The 21,953-nt window shown below is 41.3% G+C and overlaps 1 protein-coding gene across 6 annotated transcripts in view; it reads right to left on the bottom strand.

The window, feature by feature from the left end:
- Positions 1-21,953, bottom strand: part of LOC144501328 (protein-tyrosine sulfotransferase 1-like) — a 130,818-nt gene that overhangs the window by 42,322 nt on the left and 66,543 nt on the right. For all 6 annotated transcript variants that reach the window (XM_078224938.1, XM_078224942.1, XM_078224943.1 and 3 more), the window contains one exon: positions 1,810-1,866. In XM_078224938.1, coding sequence (XP_078081064.1) covers positions 1,810-1,866 — 57 coding nt within the window. The remainder of the gene's footprint in view (positions 1-1,809; positions 1,867-21,953) is intronic.

The following is a 21,953-nucleotide window of genomic DNA, read 5'->3' as shown; positions in this document are numbered from 1 at the left end:
CAAGGGGGGATCAATAAAGTTAGGGAGAAACATAATCCACTAAAAATAAGAGCATACTAATCAAAAATCCACATAAATAAAGAGGTGACTTTAAATTCAAATTTCAAGATCCTCCTAACCCTCCATAGGAATGTAATCTCTAGCAGATGAAAAATAACAGGAAAAACTAGGGCCAATAAGGGGAAAGGCATTTACAAAGTATATAAACAATAAGAAAGGATGACTGAAAGATTATTAGAATAGAATTGAGCCACTAAGGTATACAAATATATGAAAATGACAGGCAAGGAAAGGCCAGCTGGTCCATCAAGCCTGCCCAACTAGTGATGCCTTCGGCATATAACTAGACCCTTCCCAACCTCCTGTGGATATGTAATCTCAGTAAGAAGTTTAACAACACCAGGTTTTAACCTGGTGTTGTTAAACTTCTTACTGTGTTTACCCCAGTCCAACGCCGGCATCTCCACATCATGATATGTAATCTCCCCAGAGCCAAAAACTTTTCAGGAAAGCCCTGGAAAAATAAGTGGAAAGAAAACCTGGATAATTTCTTTCCAAACCCCTCAGGTAGTCAAAGCCAGTCTAGGAGGTTACATTGGCCATGCATGCAACTCCATGAAACTCTACTTATCCTTTACAAGGAAGTTAAACTTACAGAGCATGATACTGAAACAGCAGAAATATTGAATGAATACTTTGCCTCCGCTTTCATTGAAGAAACAACCAAGGCAGAAAGGACAACAGAATTTCCCAGAGACGGTAAACTCAACTTCCTTCAATATCTGCCCTGTTCAGATGGATATATTCACCATCCCTTTTTCTGATCCTGACAATCTACCCTCTGACAATCTTCATGTCCACTGGGAATGAAGCTTTCCATCGACTACTCTAATACATCTTCCTATCTCTAAGCTTGTGAATATTCCTGCACCCCTTCCTTCCTCTGCCTTCCCCTGATCTGTTCATTGAAAACTGCCACCACCATATCAGCCATACAACCTTTGTTTACTCATTTTGAAACAACTCTGGAATGAAGAACTACAAGTTCAATTAGAACATCATCAAATCTACCAACAAAGGACCTATGCTGTATGGTGGAAAAAGTCCTATTGGCTCAGGATAGATGCCAAAATTATGGGACTTGCCCTTCTTCTCACCACTGGGTCATGACCCCATTACTGAACACCAAACTATAAGTTCCCACACTACCACTGATCTCACCTATTCAGAAGAATTCATGTTCCCCCTCTACAATGCCATCACTCTAAATGTTTAACTCCATATAGTCTGGTTTTAACATTTGTTAAAATCCACAAGTTGAATTGTGCCAGCAGATTCTTTGATTCAGTCTGCTCTGTAGCTTTAAACCCGTTGCCACTTATCTTAATCTGTATCCAGGTCTCTGCCCAGCTACATCCATGTATCAATGCTCACCATCTTTGATGATTAACGTTCTTTAGCCATTGCCGTTATTTTATTTTACCATGACAGTACATTCCTGTATAACTTCATTCCGATGTATTATTGTTGGAGGGATGGCTTGACTTCCACCTCAATCATTGATATGCCTTACACTGTCCTCTTTCACTCAGCTGATCTTATTCACATTGAGTAGAGTAGAGAAATGATGTTCTTCAGATAACCAGCATCATTATGAGAACATACGGTCTTAGTTATGTGCATCTTTTTGCATGATAGCTCTATGTTTCAATCCTAATTCGGCTTCATTCCTCAGGTTGTGCTGAAGTTGCTTCCTGTTTTCATTTTCATCCGAAGCATTTAATTAACTTTCAAATTTCCATCCCTTACCTTTTTGCGGAATGCCTTTGAGTCTTCCTTTCCTTTCTTGGAACTCCCTTTCTGAATCTAAAATAACAAAGATTAGAGTTCAGAATAAAAACTTACATTATTACAATGGAAAGAGAAATCACAAGTCTGAGCCCAAAAGGGGTGACCAAAAAGTTGGTTTGTGAAGGTTTCAAAGGCTGCAGTAAAGTTTAGGTAGGGGGATCTAGAATAAAATAGAAGGGCTCTGCATGCAATGATAGGTAAAGGGAGCCAAATCTGAGAGTGATGGAACCTTGTAGAAGAAGAGTGGGACAAAACTATGAACTAAATGCAATGAAAGTAAGAATTTCCTGGGGGGGATTTGGAGATCCAAAGTAGGTTGGTCAGGATGGAGGTATTGGGTAAGACATGCTACAAGGTTTTGAACAAATTGAGATTATGAATAGGAAAGTATAGGAATCCAGTAAGGGGAGTGCTAGACAAGTTAATAAGATCAACTGAGAGGAGTTATGATTTGGGCAAAAGTGGGAAATGTTGCACATGTGAAAGCAAGTAGTTCTAATGACAGGTGGGATACAAGGTTCAAAACTCAGTTTTGGAATGAATATGATCCTGAGATTGAGAATTTGGATCAATTCGAATATTATGACCAAAACATCATTATTTTATTTATTAGTCACAAGTAGGCTCACATTCACACTGCAATGAAGTTGTTGTGAAAATTCCCTAGTCGCCACATTCCTGCACCTGTTCGGGTACACTGAGGGAGAATTTAGCATGGCCAATGCACCTAACCTGCACATCTTTGGGCGTGGGAGGAAACTGGAGCACCCGGAAGAAATCCTCGCAGACATGGGGAGAATGTGCAAACTCCACACAGACAGTGACCCAAACCAGGAATCGAACCTGGGTCCCTGGCGGTGAGGCAGCAGTGCAAACCACTGTGCCACCATGCCGCCCTAGTTTGTGATCGGAGTTGAAAACTATGGTGACGATCTCCTACTTGTTCAGTAAGTGCTGAAGCATCAAAGTGTTAAAATGCAGACAAATGGAGTTGACAGAAATGGTGGAGAGATGTTTGAGTACCATCAACATACACATGAAATTTGACTCCAAGCCTGAAGGTTATGTTACTAAGGGGCAGCATATTACTAAGAAGAAGGGCATAATTAAATACCTTGAAGTCTCCAGATTTGGTAAAGCAAAGGGAAGAAGAAAAAGCTTGAAGTACATTGGCAGCATTGAAAAAGTAGGATTGGAACAATGCAAAGGGCAGTCCCATAGAGCTGCATGAGGAGAAATATAGGAATAAAGACTTGCATTGTATAGTGCCTTTCACAATCTCAGGATGCTCCAATGTGTTTCACAGCTAATTAATTACTTTCTGAAGAATAGTCACTGTTGCACTGTAGAAAAATAATGTTGAAAAGGGAGAGGGTGTTCAACTGTACGGAATGTTCTAGAAAAGAGGACAATGAGAAAGGATAACCTACCAGGGTTAAAATTTATTTAGTTTGTCACTTTGACAAGGCTGTTTTGGAGCTGCGAGGAACTGGAAACTTGACCAGAATGATGTCAACAGGAGTTTTGGTTGAGGTTGGCATAAATTTGGGAGACAGTGCTGCCAAGAATTTTATAGACAGGAAAATGAAGCTGAATGTAGCAGAAAGCACATGGGAATACAGTAGCATAGGGGCAGAGTGACATAGCTATGTTACTGGGCTAATAATCCAGAATCTGAACTAATGACTTGATTTCAAATCCTACCCTAGTGGCTGGGGAACTTCAATTCAGTGAGTTAAATAAATCGGAAATAAAAAGCTAGAATCACTAATGATGACAGTGAAAAGATTGGATTATTGTGAAATCTCAACTAGTTCACGGATGTAATTTAGAGACGGAAATCTGCTGGTCAGGCCTATATGTGATTCCAGTTCCACAGAAATATGACTGACTCCTATCTGCCCTCTGAAATGATCTACGAAGCTGCTCAACTGTAATCAAGAAGGTGGCTCACTACCATCGTCTTCAGGGAAATTAAGGGTTGGCAGTAAGGACGGGCCTTACCAACAATATCCACATCTGATGAGGGTGTTATGATGGGCACCATGGGCCTGATTTTACCTAAACTTTGCGCCCGAAATCGGGGTAAAGTTGGGTGTCGGGCCTTTAACGCGATCTGCACCCAAATCCGAGCAGATCGTGGCTTTACCGTCACCCATCTCTCCCGCTCTCTTGCTCCTGCAGGGAAGAGTAATCTGTGGCTGGTAGTGTACCAGTGATGGTGTATCCCTTTACAGGCCCAGCTTGGTCCTTTTCCAGTGTCTCCTCTTGGACTTGTACTGATCTTGTAGCCGGTTTTCATGCGGATCCACTGTGGAATCGGCTGGTTCTGCTTCATCTTCTTAGCGAGGAATCGCTTCATCCTGAAGGTTTTGTGGGATGGCATGGCCGCATGTCCACTCCGGCAGGAGGGATCGGCTGCAGACAAGCAGCGGAACCTCCCCCGACCAGAGGATGAAACGTCACACCCCCTCTCCCCCCCCCCCCCCACAGAGGATGAAACGTCACATCCCCTCCCCTCCCCGCCCCCCCCCAAAGGATGAGACGTCACACCCCCTCTCCTCCCTCCCCCCCCAGGGGATGATCGGTCACACCCCCTCCCCCCCTGACCAGAGGATGACTGTCAGAGAGCCGCTCTCTCCGCTTTCTGCTTTTTCTTTCTTTCGCGCCCGGGCGCGCTCTGTCAGATTTTTTTCAAACTGCGCCAAGTTCAGAGCTCCGATCGGTCTGCCAGCGCTAAGTCCCGCGCACAGCGCAGAACAGGCCGGAGCCGGCAAAACGCGTATGGGTGTGCTGCAAAGAGGATTCCAGGCGCGGATCTATTTGACGCCCGGATTCGGCACTTAGACTCAAAATGGTAAAATTCCCCCCCATATGGCTACACATATTTATTATTGTGATAATTTTTCAATTGGAACTATCTGTTCTAATTGCATTTTCATTCTTCTTTCTCCTAAAGTACTGTCAAGTTTGTGGATGATACAAAAATAGGTGGGGAGACAAGTAGCGAGGATGACACAGAGTCTACAGAGGGTTATAGACAGGTCAAGTGAGTGGGCCAAAACATGTCAGATGGAATACAATGTAGGAAAATGTGAAGTTATGTACTTTGGTAGGAAGAATAAAGAAGCTGAATATTAATTAAATGGTAAAAGACTGCAGAAAGTTGCAGCATAGAGGGATTTGGGGTCCTTGTGCATAAAATCACAAAAGGCTAGCATGCAAGTTCAGCAGGAAGAGGGAAAACAAATGGAATGTTTGCCTTTATTTCAGAGAGAATGGAGTATCAAAATAGGGAAGTCTTGCTAACCTTACATAAGGCACGAGTTAGAACCACACCTGGAGTATTGTGAACAGTCCTTAATCTAAGGAAAGATATAATGGCATTTAGGGGAGTCTAGGGAAGGTTCACTAAGTTGATGCTGGGTATGGAGGGATTTTCTGATGAGGAGAGTAGGTTGGGCCTCTACTCATTGGAGTTTAGAAGAATGAGAGGTGACCTTATTGAGACATATAGGATTCTCAGGAGGCTTGAAAGGTAGATGTTGAGAGGTTGTTTCCCCTTGTGAGAGTCTAGGACCAGAGGGCATGATCTAAGAGTAATGGATCGTCCATTTAAGACAGATGAGGAGGAACTTCTTCACTCAGAGGGTGATGAATCTGTGGAATTCTTTATCGCAGAGGCCTGTAGAGGCTGGGTCATTAAGTATGTTCAATGCTGAGATAGACTGTTTTTTAATCAGTAAGGGAGTCAAGGGTTACGGGGATATGGCAGGAATGTGGAGTTGAGGATTATCATATCAGATCAGTCATGATCTCATTAAATGGTAGAGTAGACTCGATGGGCTGTATGGCCTACTTCTGCTCCTACATCTTATGTTCTTATTTGGAGTATTGCATGCTGTTCTGGTCGCAACACTATCAGAAGGACATGGAAGCTTTGTAGAGACTGCAAAAAAAGTTCACCAGGATGTTGCCTGGTCTCGAGGGCATTGGCTATGAGGACAGGTTGAATAAACTAGAATTGTCTTCACTGGAAAGACAAAGGCTAAGGGGAGACCTGATAGAGGTTATTAAATTATGAGAGGTATGGGCAGGGTGGATAGTCAGAGGCTTTTTCCCAGGGTAGGAGTGTCAATTACAAGGGGGCACAGGTTCAAGAGAGGGGGAAGAGTTTAAGGGAGATGTGCGGGGGAAGTGGTTGGTGCCTGGAACGTGCTGCCCGAGGAGGTGGTGGAAGCAGGCACATTAGCAACATTTAAGAGGCATCTGGATGGGTACATGAACAGGGAGAGATTAGAGGGATACGGACCGAGAAAGGACAGAAGCACTTTTGTTTAGTTTAGTTAGGGCATCATGATCAGCACAGGCTTGGAGGGCCGAAGGGCCTGTTCCTGTGCTGTACTTTTCTCTTTGTTTTGTTCTTATGGTTAGAAAATTCTTCCGTTCAAAAACGTATTTAATTCCATTCCATTGATGCAATCTCTGCCTCAAAGTTTATGAGATAAAACACCCCATGTATTACTTGGGCAAATAAATTATTTTGTTCTTCTCGTGGTAATTTTGGTGTTTATGCCCCATTACAATTCATTAGCTCGTGGAAACCACCTTTCATTTTTAAACTCATGTCTGTCTAGCCCAATTGGTAGCATGTGGGTTACACTCCCAGACTTGAGCACTTAAAAGTTGGCAGATGCACCCACAAAAAACTGAGGAAGTGCCGCAATGTCTGTTCAGATCAACATAAAATATCCAATGGAAATAGTCAAAGGAGGGCAGGCGATCCCGACTGGTGTCCTAGTCAATATTTATTACGCAAACTTCACCATCAAAATAGTTTTCAGTGATCTTATATTTTGCTATATGTGGAATCTTACGATGTGTAAGTGGCTGCCATAGTTACATACACAATATCACTACAAAAGTAATCCATTGATTACTGCACACATTGCAGTGTCCTAGGAATGCAAAATGACTATTTCATAATTTTGAAAACTTCAATCAGATGATTGGATCAGAGAACCTTCTCTATCCCAGATTAAATATTGCATTTATTAATACTGTTTCATAACCATAAACTCTCAAACTGGTATCGTTCTAGTTTATCCACACTGACATTTCATGGCTGTAATATTCTTCCGATGAAGAGTGCCCAGAATTGCATCCAATACACCAACTGTACTCTAAATAATCCGGTACAAAGTCAAAATCAGTTCCTTGATTTTACATTCAACTCCAGAATGCCAATTTGTTGTTTTTAGGCTCTTCTACTGGCTTTAAGTCCATATATCTGCACTCTTTTATCATTAAAATCTTCCCATTTGATATTTCCTTTCTACTGTTCCCTTGGTCAATTACTTCATATTTCTCTCCATCTCATTACACTAATTTATCATTCTTTCCTTCATTTACTATCTCTGCTCTCCACATACAAGTAGACAGACCAAATGACTCTAATAAAATTACTTGATTAATGTTTTTCCCATCCTACATCCTGCAAAGATGCCATCCCTTCTTCTCGTTTCACCATCATACCTGCTCTGTTGACTTTACTTTTTACATCAGAATTTCTAAAATGTGATACCATATGTATAGCATATGAATCAGTAAAGCACTTGAAACTGAGCAACAGCATATAACGATCAGACTAATGGGCTGGATCAGGTTCATTTTAATTCGATGGAAGTGTTCAATCTATTTATACCGTAACCTTGTCATTTTTAAAGACTGACCTTGAAGATGTACACTTTCTATTAGGCATTTTTTTTTGGGACGGAGGAACAGTAAGAAACAGAAACCAGTCTCACCAGGTTAGATTTGCACCTTGACAGCAATTAAGAAACTTGCATTTATATAACACCCCATTCCAAAATGCATTATAACCAATTCAGTATTTTGAAGTATAGTCATTGCTGTAATATAGGAAAATGTCCAGATAATTTTGTATTTTGTTAACTAATGCTGGTTGACAGATAAATGTTGGATGAGAAACAAGCGTCAGCTGTGACTCTGTGGTAGCACTCCCACACTGAGCTAGAAAATTGTATGTTCAAATTGCACTCCAACGACTTTAGCTCAGGAAGTACTGCACTGTCAAAGGTGCTATCTTTTGAATGAGACATTAAATTGAGACCTCACCTGTCCCCCAGGAGGAGGAACAAATTCCCCTGACACTATTTAAAGCAATGTCTAAGACAATATTTATCACTAAATCAGCAATGAAATAAATGGCCAGGTTATCTGTTCAGTGTTCATTGTGGCCAAGACACAGTAACAAGCTGTAAATAGAAAGTACAACAAACCTTAATCTCTACATTGTTATTTAAGGCCAGCTTTTATTCAGATTTATGGTAGAGTTGATTGCAATCATGGGGAGGTACCCCTCTCCCCAAATGCAAGGCTCAGTTAAACATATAGGTTAAATATTCAGAAATAAATCACTTCTGACAGAGCACCGGCACTAAACACTTATGCTTCTGAGTTGTAAACATTAAAGAATTTAGTGCATTTCAAACGGGTGGTAAAACAGTTAAAAGGACTCATTGAAGAGCAGTTAAGTACTTAAGCAAGCCAGAAATGAGGCCCATGTATCTTTATAAATCACTATTCAGTAATAAAAGTTGCAGAATCAACAAAAATAGAGTCAGTGTATAAAAATAGGAAGAAACCCAGATTTTCATAGAAAGAGATAGATATGATTGTGGAAGTGCTATAGTTAAGCAGTCTGTAAAATAGTATTAATAGATCAAATTGAGACCACAAGAGGTTTCTTAGCAGTTCAATAATGTTTCAACAGGAGACCTGGCTCAAAGGCAAAAAAGGTTGAAGAGAAATCCACATTCTATTCCCAAGCTGAAGAGTCTCAGTGGTTGAATGAGTTTTCTGAAGTTAACAGGAAAGAAGCACAGTTCCTTGATTAAGAATGGTTGGAAGAGTGTCAATAAGTAATCTAAATGGCTGCAAATATCATCGCTGGTAGCAACTTCTCAATGCATGCATCTGTTTGAAGAAACAAATATATTCCTGAAAACTATATTTAAATGCAGATTGCACTTCAGGCAGAATCTAGCACTAAAACACAATCAAATGTTTTATCACTGAGGTTATGGAAGAGATGATGTATTCCAAGAGCTTTCGTTTTCTACTCTTCATATGTAAGAATACAGTGCTTAAATAGAAATACCCACAGCATTACTTTGGCAAACATTGGTACTCGTCACTGTGTCACCATCACATGAGAACTGGCAGGGATATTTTACAAAATTACAAACATGGGCAGGAAAAAGCATCTGGTCGATCAAGCTGGTGTTATTCTAACATAGCGCCACCACACACAAATAACCCCCGTGAGTCATGGAATGTCCAGGAGAGTGAAAGAAATATGGCGCCAATTTAGTAAAGTTAAAAAGATTCTCTGATCCATAAAGGCAATCAAGAATGCTCCAAGAACTTATTGACTGGTCTAATTTTTACCAGTTAACCCAACTACCTTGTACAGTGCAGCTAGCGCTGAAAGGTGAACTTGAGAGAAGCATTTTTTGTTGCAGACTTTTTAAAATTTCGTTCTTAGGATTTGGGCTTGGCTGGCAACCCCAACATTTATTGCCCATCCTTAATTGTCCTTGAAAAGGTGATGGTGTGCCACCTTCTTGAACCACTGCGGTCCAAGTGGTGTTGGTACACCCACAGTAGAGGGAGGGAGTTCCAGGATTTTGATCCAATGACAGTAAAGGAATGGTGATAATTTCAAGTCAGGATGAAAACCAGTCTTTCAGTACATCTTGAAAAGAGTGACTTAGAGGAGAATATACAGATGATGGTGTTAAAAAACTCAGAAAAAGAAATGACTTCTCTGACAGGATAACATAGAATAAATTCTTAGATAGTTGATTCAGGGTTAATTGTTTTCAGGTCACGATAGGAAGTATATTTCCAAAAGTAGGGGGAGATCAGATGGCATAGGAGGAAAGCTCAGATAGAATAATCAGACGTGAACTTTTGAATGGAACCCATAGAATCTCTACAGTGCAGGAGGCCATTCAAGTCTGCACTGGCCCTCCGAAAGTGCACTCTATCTAGGCCCACTCCCCCACCCTATCCCCATAGCCCTGCACATTGATCACGGCCAACCCATCCAACCTTCACATCTTTGGACGCAAAGGGGCAATCTAGCATGGCCAATCCACAAACCTGCACATCTTTGGAGTGTGGGAGGAAACCAGAGCACCTACAGGAAATCCACACAGACACGGGGAGAACATGCAAACTCCTGACAGTCACCCAAGTCTGGAATCGAACCCGGGTCCCTGGTGCTGTGAAGCGGCAGTGCTAATCACTGTGTCACCATGCCGCCCTATAATTTTGATCGAGCAGGTTTGGGTTTTTCTTATTCTGCCTTTTATGATGATCTTATGTCAGATCTAAGATGAATGCTGTGCAGAGCACATAAAGCAAGAAAGGTGTCTTCAAAAAGTCTAGCAGGATATGCACTTCAATATTCAGATTAATAATGCAATTAATCACTCCATAAGACCATAAGACCATAAGACATAGGAGCGGAAGTAAGGCCATTCGGCCCATCGAGTCCACTCCACCATTCAATCATGGTTGATTTCAACTCCATTTACCCGCTCTCTCCCCATAGCCCTTAATTCCTCGAGAAATCAAGAATTTATCAATTTCTGTCTTGAAGACGCTCAACGTCTCGGCCTCCACAGCCCTCTGTGGCAATGAATTCCACAGACCCACCACTCTCTGGCTGAAGAAATTTCTCCTCATCTCTGTTCTAAAGTGACTCCCTTTTATTCTAAGGCTGTGCCCCCGCGTCCTAGTCTCCCCTGTTAATGGAAACAACTTCCCTACGTCCATCCTATCTAAGCCGTTCATTATCTTGTAAGTTTCTATCAGATCTCCCCTCAACCTCCTAAACTCCAATGAATATAATCCCACGATCCTCAGACGTTCATCGTATGTCAGGCCTACCATTCCTGGGATCATCCGTGTGAATCTCCGCTGGACCCGCTCCAGTGCCAGTATGTCCTTCCTGAGGTGTGGGGCCCAAAATTGCTCACAGTACTCCAAATGGGGCCTAACCAGTGCTTTATAAAGCCTCAGAAGTACATCCCTGCTTTTGTATTCCAAGCCTCTTGAGATAAATGACAACATTACATTTGCTTTCTTAATTACGGACTCAACCTGCAAGTTTACCTTTAGAGAATCCTGGACTAGGACTCCCAAGTCCCTTTGCACTTTAGCATTATGAATTTTGTCACCGTTTAGAAAATAGTCCATGCCTCTATTCTTTTTTCCAAAGTGTACGACCTCGCACTTGCCCACGTTGAATTTCATCAGCCACTTCTTGGACCACTCTCCTAAACTGTCTAAATCTTTCTGCAGCCTCCCCACCTCCTCAATACTACCTGCCCCTCCACCTATCTTTGTATCATCGGCAAACTTGGCCAGAATGCTCCCAGTCCCGTCATCTAGATCGTTAATATATAAAGAGAACAGCTGTGGCCCCAACACTGAACCCTGCGGGACACCACTTGTCACCGGTTGCCATTCTGAGAAAGAACCTTTTATCCCAACTCTCTGCCTTCTGTCTGACAGCCAATCGTCAATCCATGTTAGTACCTTGCCTCGAATACCATGGGCCCTTATTTTACTCAGCAGTCTCCCGTGAGGCACCTTGTCAAAGGCCTTTTGGAAGTCAAGATAGATAACATCCATTGGCTCTCCTTGGTCTAACCTATTTGTTATCTCTTCAAAGAACTCTAACAGGTTTGTCAGGCACGACCTCCCCTTACTAAATCCATGCTGACTTGTCTTAATCCGACCCTGCACTTCCAAGAATTTAGAAATCTCATCCTTAACGATGGATTCTAGAATTTTGCCAACAACTGAGGTTAGGCTAATTGGCCTATAATTTTCCATCTTTTTTCTTGTTCCCTTCTTGAACAGTGGGGTTACAACAGCGATTTTCCAATCCTCTGGGACTTTCCCTGACTCCAGTGACTTTTGAAAGATCATAACTAACGCCTCCACTATTTCTTCAGCTATCTCCTTTAGAACTCTAGGATGTAGCCCATGTTCTGAACACAAGGACAAAAAGTGTTCTTAAAGTTGAGCCTCCAAGAGTGCTGGTATTTAGCAAGTTATAAAATGATTAATTTGCTACAAGTCAAATCTGTAGGCAGCATCGCATAAACGTGCCCTTACCATACTGGTCAATTTAAATCAAAGGCATCAATCACTCTTCTTTATATGATGTGTGCATGACTACCTCCTTTCTCTCCTTCTCCTGTGTCAGCATTCCCTCTTCCCACTCCTCTCCAGATAGCATGACGACTGCTGCACTTTTGTGTAAGAATCAATTTTCCAAAGTTAAGTTTGGCAGAAACGTTAACATTTTTATGTAATTCACTTCCAGCCCTGATGTCACCTGTCTGGTTTTGGGCTGGAGTGTCTGGAAATTTTCAAGATGTACTGAAAGACTGGTTTTCAATGCCAATTTTCTCCTTTGGCTCCTGTGTCTCATAAAATGTAGTTATTATGGTTTTCATACAACACAAGCTACAATTGCACCATTATTCTGCCTCCAGTTTATTCAGCAACTCGGAGTTACTTTTAATATACAACAACAGATTGCAACTTGCAATTGTTAATTTGTTACCAAATAACAGCTTAGTTTTTATTAATCCTTCAGTGCTGTGCTAGACTTATATTGAAATGGAGTTGCTTCCACACCAGTAAAAGTAGCTTTGTAACAAAGACAACACTTTTAAAACTGCTGCACAAAAGCATCTTTAAAAATGGTAAATCAAGGCTGTGATAGCGTGGACCTTTAAGGAGACTTTAACCGAGGGCCACGTGATCGGGCCAGAGCCTATGGATCGTCAAGGTGGAAGCTGAGCCAATCAGGAACGAGGGTGCGTACCCCGGGTCGAGGAGATATCGCAGGGAGAGTCAGGGAGGGGAGTTGTTTAGTCACAAAATTACTTCAGTATGACTTTTTGTGTATATAATTAATTGTTGGCAATAATGCCTTTATTAATTCAAGCCACATCGAGTCGGCCTCAAACTATACAAAGGCAATTCCACCAACTCATTTTTTAAAAAAACGAATTAAAAGCAAATTACTGCGGATAGTGGAATCTGAAACCAAAAGAGAAAACGCTGGAAAATCTCAGCAGGTCTGGCAGCGTCTGTAAGGAGAGAAAAGAGCTGATGTTTCGAGTCCAGATGACCCTTTGTCAAAGCCCTGCTGAGATTTTCCAGCATTTTCTCTTTGGTTTTAAAAAAACTAACATTAGTGAAAATTGGTGGTAGCAACATTGCATATTTTAGATATAAAAATTCTTTTTTTGGAATAAACCAGTGTTTCTGCTTCAGAACTAGAAACTGCTTTCTCTGCATCAATGATGTCAAGCTAGCTCAGCAAAAACTGCTCTTATAGCAAATGTTTTGGTCCCTTTGCCTCTCAAAGCGTCAGTTAACAAACTATATATTTTAGCCTAATCTTTTGTCACCCAGATCATGTACAATTCAACTTTGATTTTTTTTTTAATTCATTTGCGGGACATGGGCATCGCTGGCTGGCCAGCATTTATTGCCTATCCCTAGTTACCCTTGTTCAGAAGGCAGGTGAGAGTCAACCACATTGCTCTGGAGTCACATGAAGGCCAGACCAGGCAAGGATGGCAGATTCCCTTTCCTAAAAGGACATTAGTGAACCAGATGGGTTTTTTCAACATTCGACAATGGTTTCATGGTCATCAGTAGATTCTTAAATCCAGATTTCTTTTCATATTGATTTCAAATTCCACTATCTGCCATGGTGGGATTTGAATCCAGATCTTCAAGGACATTAGCTGAGTTTCTGGGTTAATAGTCCAGTGATAACATCACTTGGCCATCACCTCTCCTCGAATCATGTCTCTTGGAAGCTACAGTATTCATACAGGCACCTCGTGACATTCTGCTAGAACAGCACATTTGAGATCCGAAGCAAAAGGTCATTTAGTCAGGAGTGTGATGGAATTCTCAATCGCTCACCTGGATGGGAGTAGCTGCAACAAGTTTAACACCATCTCAGCCAAAACTACCTTCTTCATCAGGACTCATTTCAGTCGGCTAAATATCCACCATTGGCTCACTGTAGCTGCCCACATATTTGATCACCCTCTTGACTTTGCCATTTCACAGTATATTGGCTCTCCATCACACAATGTTCAAATGGAAATTCCTCATCGTCGTTTTTAAATTCATCCCATTTCTGCAATTTCCTTTAGCTCTGTATTCTCCTCCATTTCACTGACTCCAGTTTCTTGCACAATTTCCCAATTTCTCTGACTCTAGGTCCTTTTGCTTTGCCCCACCGTTGGTACCAGAGCCTTTAGCACATGGGGCTTATTCTCTGGAATTCCTTCCTCAAACCCTGATATCTCTTCACCTTCACCTCTTTCTCCTTCCTTAAATAATCTCAAAACCCATCTTTTGGTGACCTCTCAAATTTTTCTTCCTGCTTCAGCATCTGTTATTTATATGTATACCTGTGAAGCACTTTGGGACATTTTTTAAACATTAAAGCTACTTTGCAAATTTGAGCTGTTGTCAATTACAGGTTGAAGGGAGACATCACCATACAAACCATATTGCTAAAGTGGTTTGGATAAAGAAGGTCATGAAACAGAGATAGGTTACCTGAACACCACTTTCAAGTTCTGCCACCTTTACTACTAACAAGGAGGACAAGAACAGATACATGAACATCCCTAAGTTTTCCTCCAAGTTACCTCAGTGGCATTATTTGGGCACATATCACTTCATCATCAAAAGCTTGGAATTTCCATACCCAATAGCATCATGGCACCACTGTAGCACAAGGACTGTTAAAGGCAGATTATAACTTTGTCATGGCAACCAAGATGGGCAATATAAAGATTTCCCCGTCAGATCAAAAAAAAGGGCTGATTTTAATTGAGGGTAGCCTTGCACATGCACAATGTTGCATAAGGCCCAGGATATCAACAGATTCATCCCAGATGCAGTAATAGATTGAGAGAACCTCACCCTCAAGGAAGCAAACTTTCCAAAGAATGCTTTCAAGTTGGTTAGTGGTAAATGATAGAGGTGGAAAACAAAAGGGAGAGAGTAGTGATGGAGAAAATGCTCAGGGAGGAGGTTAGACTGATGTTCAACTGAGAGGGTGCTAAGCCATCTGGGTTGGCACCACAGAAGGGACAGTTAAAGTAGAAAAGAGAGAATCAAGCTTTGAATGACAGTAGAAATGATTTCTGGAGAATAGCATCTGATCAGATCTGACTTTTTATTGAAAAATGGGAAACAGTAGAAAATGAATGGAGCTGTGAGTGGCAGAAACTAGAGGGGATGCAAACAACAAGAAATTATCTTTATATAACACCTTGTATAAATAAAGCGTTATAAATGTTTTAATGTAATTAACGTAGTGAAACATTCCAATGCACAGCACAGTACTGTAAAACAAGTATGCCACGGAACCATAGAAGGAAATACAGCAGGTGATCAAAAGCTTGGTCAAATAAGTAGGTTTTAAGGAATGTCTTAGGGAACAAAAGCAAGGTAGAGAGACAGAGAGATGGAGGGAGAGCATTCGAGTGCTTTGGGCCCTGATGATTTAAGGTCTAAATGTGGAGATGCCGACGTTGGACTGGGGTAAACACAGTAAGAAGAAGCTTGATTCTCTCTTTTCTACTTTAACTGTCCCTTCTGTGGTGCCAACCCAGATGGCTTAGCACCCTCTCAGTTGAACATCAGTCTAACCTCCTCCCTGAGCATTTTCTCCATCACTACTCTCTCCCTTTTGTTTTCCACCTCTATCATTTACCACTAACCAACTTGAAAGCATTCTTTGGAAAGTTTGCTTCCTTGAGGGTGAGGTTCTCTCAATCTATTACTGCATCTGGGATGAATCTGTTGATATCCTGGGCCTTATGCAACATTGTGCATGTGCAAGGCTACCCTCAATTAAAATCAGGTTGGACTTTAACCTGGTGCTGTTCGACTTCTTACTGAATTAAGGTCTAGCCACTGATGTTGACGTAATTAAAATCAGAAATGCACAAGTGGCTAGAATTAGAAGAGCATGGATGTCTTGGAGTGGGGGAGATTTACAGAGACAAGGAGGGACAAGGCCCTGGAGCAAATTGAAAGCAAGGAGGAGATTTTTAAAATCAAAACTTTGCTTTACCGGGATCCAATGTAGGTCAGCAAGCACAGGAGTGATGGGAGAACGGGATGCTGAGAGTTAAGACACAGGCAGCAGATATTTGGATGACCTTACATTTGCAGTGGGTAGAATGTTGGAGAGTAGCCCAGGGGTGCACTGGAATAGTCAAGTCTAGGGGTAACAAGAACGAGGGTTTCAGCAGATGAATGAGACGGGGTAAGTTGGACAACATTAATCTGATGGAAATAGGCAGTTCCTCATGATGACGTGCACTTCAGGTCTGAAGCTCATCGTGGGATCAAATGTGATATCAAGGTAGCGAACAGACTGGCTTAATCTGAGACTATTGCCAGGGAGAAGAACAGAGTCAGTAGCTGGGGAATAGAGTTTGGAGCAGAAACCCAAAACAATGGTTTCAGTCTTCCCGATATCTAACTGGAGGAAATTTCTGTGGGTGTTGTATAAGCAGTCTGATAACAATAACAGTGCAGGAGTCAAAAGAGGTTGTGGTAAGGTCGAGATGGGTGTTAACAGTGCAAATGTGAAAACTACCCTCTTGGATGATGGCGCCGAGGGCCAGCATGTAGATAAGTGATAATAATAGGGGGCCACCAAGCATAGGTCCTTGGAGGTACATCAGAGATAACGGTGCAGGAATAGAAAGAGAAGCCGTTACAAGTGGTTATCTGTCTATGATTAAATAGAGGAGAGGAACCAGGTGAGAGCAGTCCCACCTAGCTGGGTGACAATGTAGAGTTGGTGCAGAAGAGAGGTGTGGTCAATCTTGTCAAAGGCTGCAGACAGGACAGGTTGAGATGGACAAAGAGATAAAGTTTATCTTTGTCACAGTCACAAAGGATACCATCTGCGTCTTTGAGAAGAGCTGTTTAGTTACTGTGGCAGGGGCAGGAGCCCGATTGAGGGTATTTAAATATGGGGGTTACGATAAGCATACTAGGGACAGCAGGAGGCCTCAGGTGTGAAGTGGCTGTCAATGTGAATACGAGGGGAACTCTTCAATTGCATAAACAAACATATTATGTGAAGTAACAGAACTAAAAAAATAGTAACCAAGCTCGTTCTTTCCATTAGACCACATTACATTGGCATGGAACAGTTCCCAATTTATTTAATATCCTGTGGGAGAAAAAGCAAAGCAAACAGAATTGTCTGGTGCAATTTCTCTCTGAATCTGAAGTTATCCATATCTCGGAGTTCATGCAGAATCTGACTAGTTGCATTCCTAGATAACATTTCCCATGATCTCAACAGAACCAGACCTTCAGCATTCCTCCAACATTCAATCTGGTCTCTATCCAAGTATTTGCTCTGCTGCTTAAATATCTTAGCAGTGACTAGTTTAAATGGTCTTTTATTGCACACATTTATCATTGTGTCAAAGGAGGGGGAAACATTTTGTAGTTTCTTTCGAGATTTGCCAACACTATTCACTTTCAATCCATTAATCAGAGCTGAAGTCTAATACTTTCATTAATGTTATACTATACACTCCCCTTACTGTTTTAAATGCCCAGATGATACTCTTCAAGTTCAATTCTGTCAGTCTATTGTTATTATTTTGAATTTTGAGTCTCAGAGAAATTTCTAATGCATTATTAATGTTTGCACTTGAATTCCACAACAATACAGCCAACTTTCCAAGTTGCAAATGTTCTTTTACTGGCAATATGTAGAAAGCAGCTCGAAAAAGTAGTTAGAAAGCTATTTATTAAATCTACTATCCATTAGTTTAGCACACCTTATGTGAGGCATTTTAATAATAATGGAAAATTTATAATCTGGATTAGGCATTTAGTGGAAGGGTGAGGTCAAAGTTCTTACAACGGATGGAAATATCAGAGGTCAACAATGCAGGCTGCTGATACACAGATTTGATGTGGAACTCCCACTGACCTGATGAAGGAGCAGCGCTCCGAAAGCTAGTGGCTTTTGCTACCAAATAAACCTGTTGGACTTTAACCTGGTGTTGCGAGACTTCTTACTGTGATACACAGATACACAGGCAGCATTGCCAGAGATTCAAGACGAGCTACTTCATCATGGCACACACCATGAGATAAGATTCTCGGTGATGCGATGAGGGAAGCACAAAACATATCCTGAATAAAACTAGTGAGCTAGACACACAGCTTGCTATGGGTGTGGAACATTAGCATTGGGTAAGGTTTGTTTTAGGGCAGAAGTAAGAGCTAAGCAATCATGGTTACAAAATATTCAGGATGGAACAAGTGGAGAAAACAAAGAAGGGTGAAAGTTATAGTCAGAGATTCATCACTGACAAAGAATTTAAGAACACAGGGGTTCGCACAAAACCTAAATCTGAAAAATGGAATTGTTACTCTTAGAAAGTAGATCATAGACTGAAGAGTGGAAAGAGCTAAAGGAAGAGTTATAAAGACAAATAGGCAGGAATAACCCAGTTCTGAAGAATAGCCATATTGGACTCGAAACACTATATCTGGGGTGGCACTCTAGCACAGTGGTTAGCATTGCTGCTTCACAGTGCCAGGGACCCGGATTCAATTCCCAGTTTGGGTCACTGTCTGTGTGGAGTTCTCCCCGTGTCTGCGTGGGTTTCCTCCGGGTGCTCCGGTTTCCTCCCACATTCTGAAAGACATGCCGGTTAGGTGCATTGACCTGAACAGGCGCCGGACTGTGGTGACTAGGGGAATTTCACAGTAATCTCATTGCAGTGTTAATGTAAGCCTTACTTGTGACTAATAAATAAATAAACAAACTTTTTCACTCTCCAACAATGCTGCCAGACCTGGAGAGTATTTCCAACACTCTCTCTTTATTTCAGATTCCCAGTATCCACTTTTGCTTTAACTCTAAGGCCATAACAATAGTTATCCAAAGGCAGACAAGAATAAGGGTCATTTTCATGCCAAGAACAGGAGTTTTTACAATATGTACAAGATTGTTTTGCAAATCGGTGTTTTGAATTCAATATGGAAACAGTGCTGGAGCCGATACAAAAACATAGTTGCTTAATTGGGAAAAGACAAGAACAAAAATATAAAAGGCGAACAAATCCACACAAATTTGAAACCAGTATTGGACAGATAGACAGTGGAAAACCAACAGGAAACTTTCAGTCAGAAGAGAATTATTGTAAGAACTGGATATATGCCCACAAATCGTCATGGGATACAGCAAAACATGAAGTAGGAAACGTTAAGTAGAAAAATTAAACTGAGATTTAGAAACATCTTGGCCAATACTATAGAAGAAAGTCATATGAAATACTGGAACTCAAAAAGCAAAATAGATTACAATAGTTGACAGAGTATTGAGAAAAACTAGAAAAAAGGTAACTGCAAAATATTTATATAACACACAAAACTAAGCATAGGTAAAGAAATTAGGTTAGAAAAATTAAGTATCAGACAATGAAGGAATGGGAAAGGTACTATATAGAGTCATACAGTGCAGAAAAGGCCCTTCGGCCCATCAAGTCTGCACTGACAATATCTACCAATAACGATGCGCATAGGCTGAGCTTTCTGGACTTTTCAAAACTTCTGGCAGGCAGGATTATTTTTGGGTCACCATGCCATTCAAGCAACTCCACAGGAGGTGCCTAATCAAGAGGCTGCCTCTGAGACCCTCATCCAATTAGGAACAGCAAACAAGTTGTGGAGGCAGAAAGGTGAGACAGCATGTGAAACTGCAAGGCGAGCCAGTAATCTTAACTGTGTGCATGCAGTAAGAGTGCAGTAGGCATACACCACGTCTGGACAAAATGGACGAGTGAAACCGCTGGAGTCAACAGCTGCCACTTTCTCACCACGAGCAGTATTCCTTATTGCAGTTCCTTGGTGACTGGGAGGAATTTGCAAAGCCTCCCTGTGGAGGACCTCGGGTTTTCTGCCAGCTTGCATCTTAAGGAAGTAGATTTAACTAATTTGTCATGCCATGCTGACTTCCTTTTCTCCATGCGTTTCCCATTGCCAGACACATGGCAGAAACAGCTGAGTCTCATGCAACGCCCATAAATTCTCAGTTACACCACAAACGTGCTGCTAATTGGTTGTTGATCCTTAATTAGCTTCCTGCCACTGCCTGGCAAACTGCCTTCACCGCACTGAAACCACTTCTAGGAAAAGCACAATGACATAGGAACATGTCAGGGAACAAGTACAACTTTTTTCTCTGCGATTTTCACATCCTCACCCTATCTCGGGCTTCCAAACCTCCAAACTCAAGTCCCTAGGAAATTCTCCTCCCACCCTCCATATGGGGACTCTGCCTTTGTTTTTTAAAGAAGTCCGGCAATGGGGTTGAAAGGGAACAAGAGGAAGAGGTAGAGAGCCGGGTATTCATAGAAATGGAGGAAAATGGATAGAGCTCAAACCAGTTCCAGTTAACATGCACAAGGAGTACAATAGCGTAGTGTTATGATGTTGAAGTAGCAAATGGCATTATGTTAATATGAATTCAATAATTCAGGACACCAGAAAAAAAATCATAAAAATCTAAAATCCTTCTGGAAACTTGCCACTCCTTCCTGTTCGGGCCTACAGGTGACCTTAATTCATAAGATGGTGTTGCCTCTTTATGCCTCTGAAGGGCATAAGGATAGGCCTTAAAAATAGTCTTGTTGGTCCTTAGAACAACCTTCATCCTTAGAACAAATTAAAACTTTCTGAAAAGCTAAGAGATGTAGAAAGGAAATAGCAAAGCCTCTGACAATAAACATCTTTGTACATCTTTGTAAGTGTTGCCAGGATTGGAAGACTGTCAAAGTAAAGCCTCTGGTAGTCAATCTAATGCTTGTAGTAAATAAGCTTTAGGAGGCCAAATCAATGGATAAGTTAATGCTTACAAAGAAACAACTTACTTTTAAGACATCTAGCACAAATGTTTAGAAGGAAAATCCTGAGACGAATTTAAAGCAACTCTTTGAGGAAATATTAGTGAATACTCGTGCTGTGCAAAACATTCTTGTACTTGGATGCACAGAATTACACCTGATGTTCGAACTGGGGCCCAAGGTCTTGTATAAGTTGACCATCACTGCCTTGCTTTGGTTCCATTGACCAATCACCCCCTTGCTTGTTGAGCTATAGTAGCACTTCATCTGAAACTTAAAATTCATTTCAAATTTAAAATTCTTATCCTTGTGTTCCATTTCCTCCATGGCTTTACTCTTCCCTACCTCTGTAACCTCCCCCATTTCTTTGCATTCTCCCAATTCTGGTCTCTTGTGCATCTCATATTCCCCTTGCCTGACCATTGACAACTGAACCTTCATCTGAATAGGCCGTAAACATTTGCCCTTATACTTCAACTAAAATGCTCCTAAAAACCTAATTCACTGACAAAGCTTTTGGTGATTTGTCCTGACTTCCCTTGTGTCTCAGCATCACATTTTGTTTGATATCCAGCTCTCCTGTGAAAATGTTAGTATTTTCTGTCAATCTGTCACCACCCATTGCTGACCATGCCTTAGTAAGATGCTTTTTCAATTGCTTACGTTTTCTTTTCTTCTGCTCACTGTTCTGTCCCACTCATCCGCATACTCCCTCTGAGCCTAACTCCCTAATTGTAGTTTTCCAAATCCTTTACATTTGTCCTCAATTTGGTTTTAATTGCCTTAAGCGTTAAGATTTATTAAAATTTCAAATTTGATCTAATCTTCCCCCATTTATCCACGGAACCTCAGCTTTCAATATTTCTTCACTGGAATTTAATTGATTTGTAGTTTTTCTACCTCCTATTTAAGTGTGTTCTATTGGGGTCTATGATTCAATTGGTCAACTTTTCATTCTACTTAATCTAGACATGGCCCCTTTTTAATTTTGCAATCAACTGCTTTTCCCCCCAAATCAGGTACTCTTGTTCTCAACTTTTATTTCCGCTCTTACAA

This window comes from Mustelus asterias, chromosome 12, assembly GCF_964213995.1.
Source record: "Mustelus asterias chromosome 12, sMusAst1.hap1.1, whole genome shotgun sequence".
In the NCBI taxonomy this organism is placed as follows: domain Eukaryota; kingdom Metazoa; phylum Chordata; class Chondrichthyes; order Carcharhiniformes; family Triakidae; genus Mustelus; species Mustelus asterias.
The sequence above is the reverse complement of the archived record's forward strand: the minus strand, read 5'-3'. Positions and strand labels throughout refer to the sequence as shown.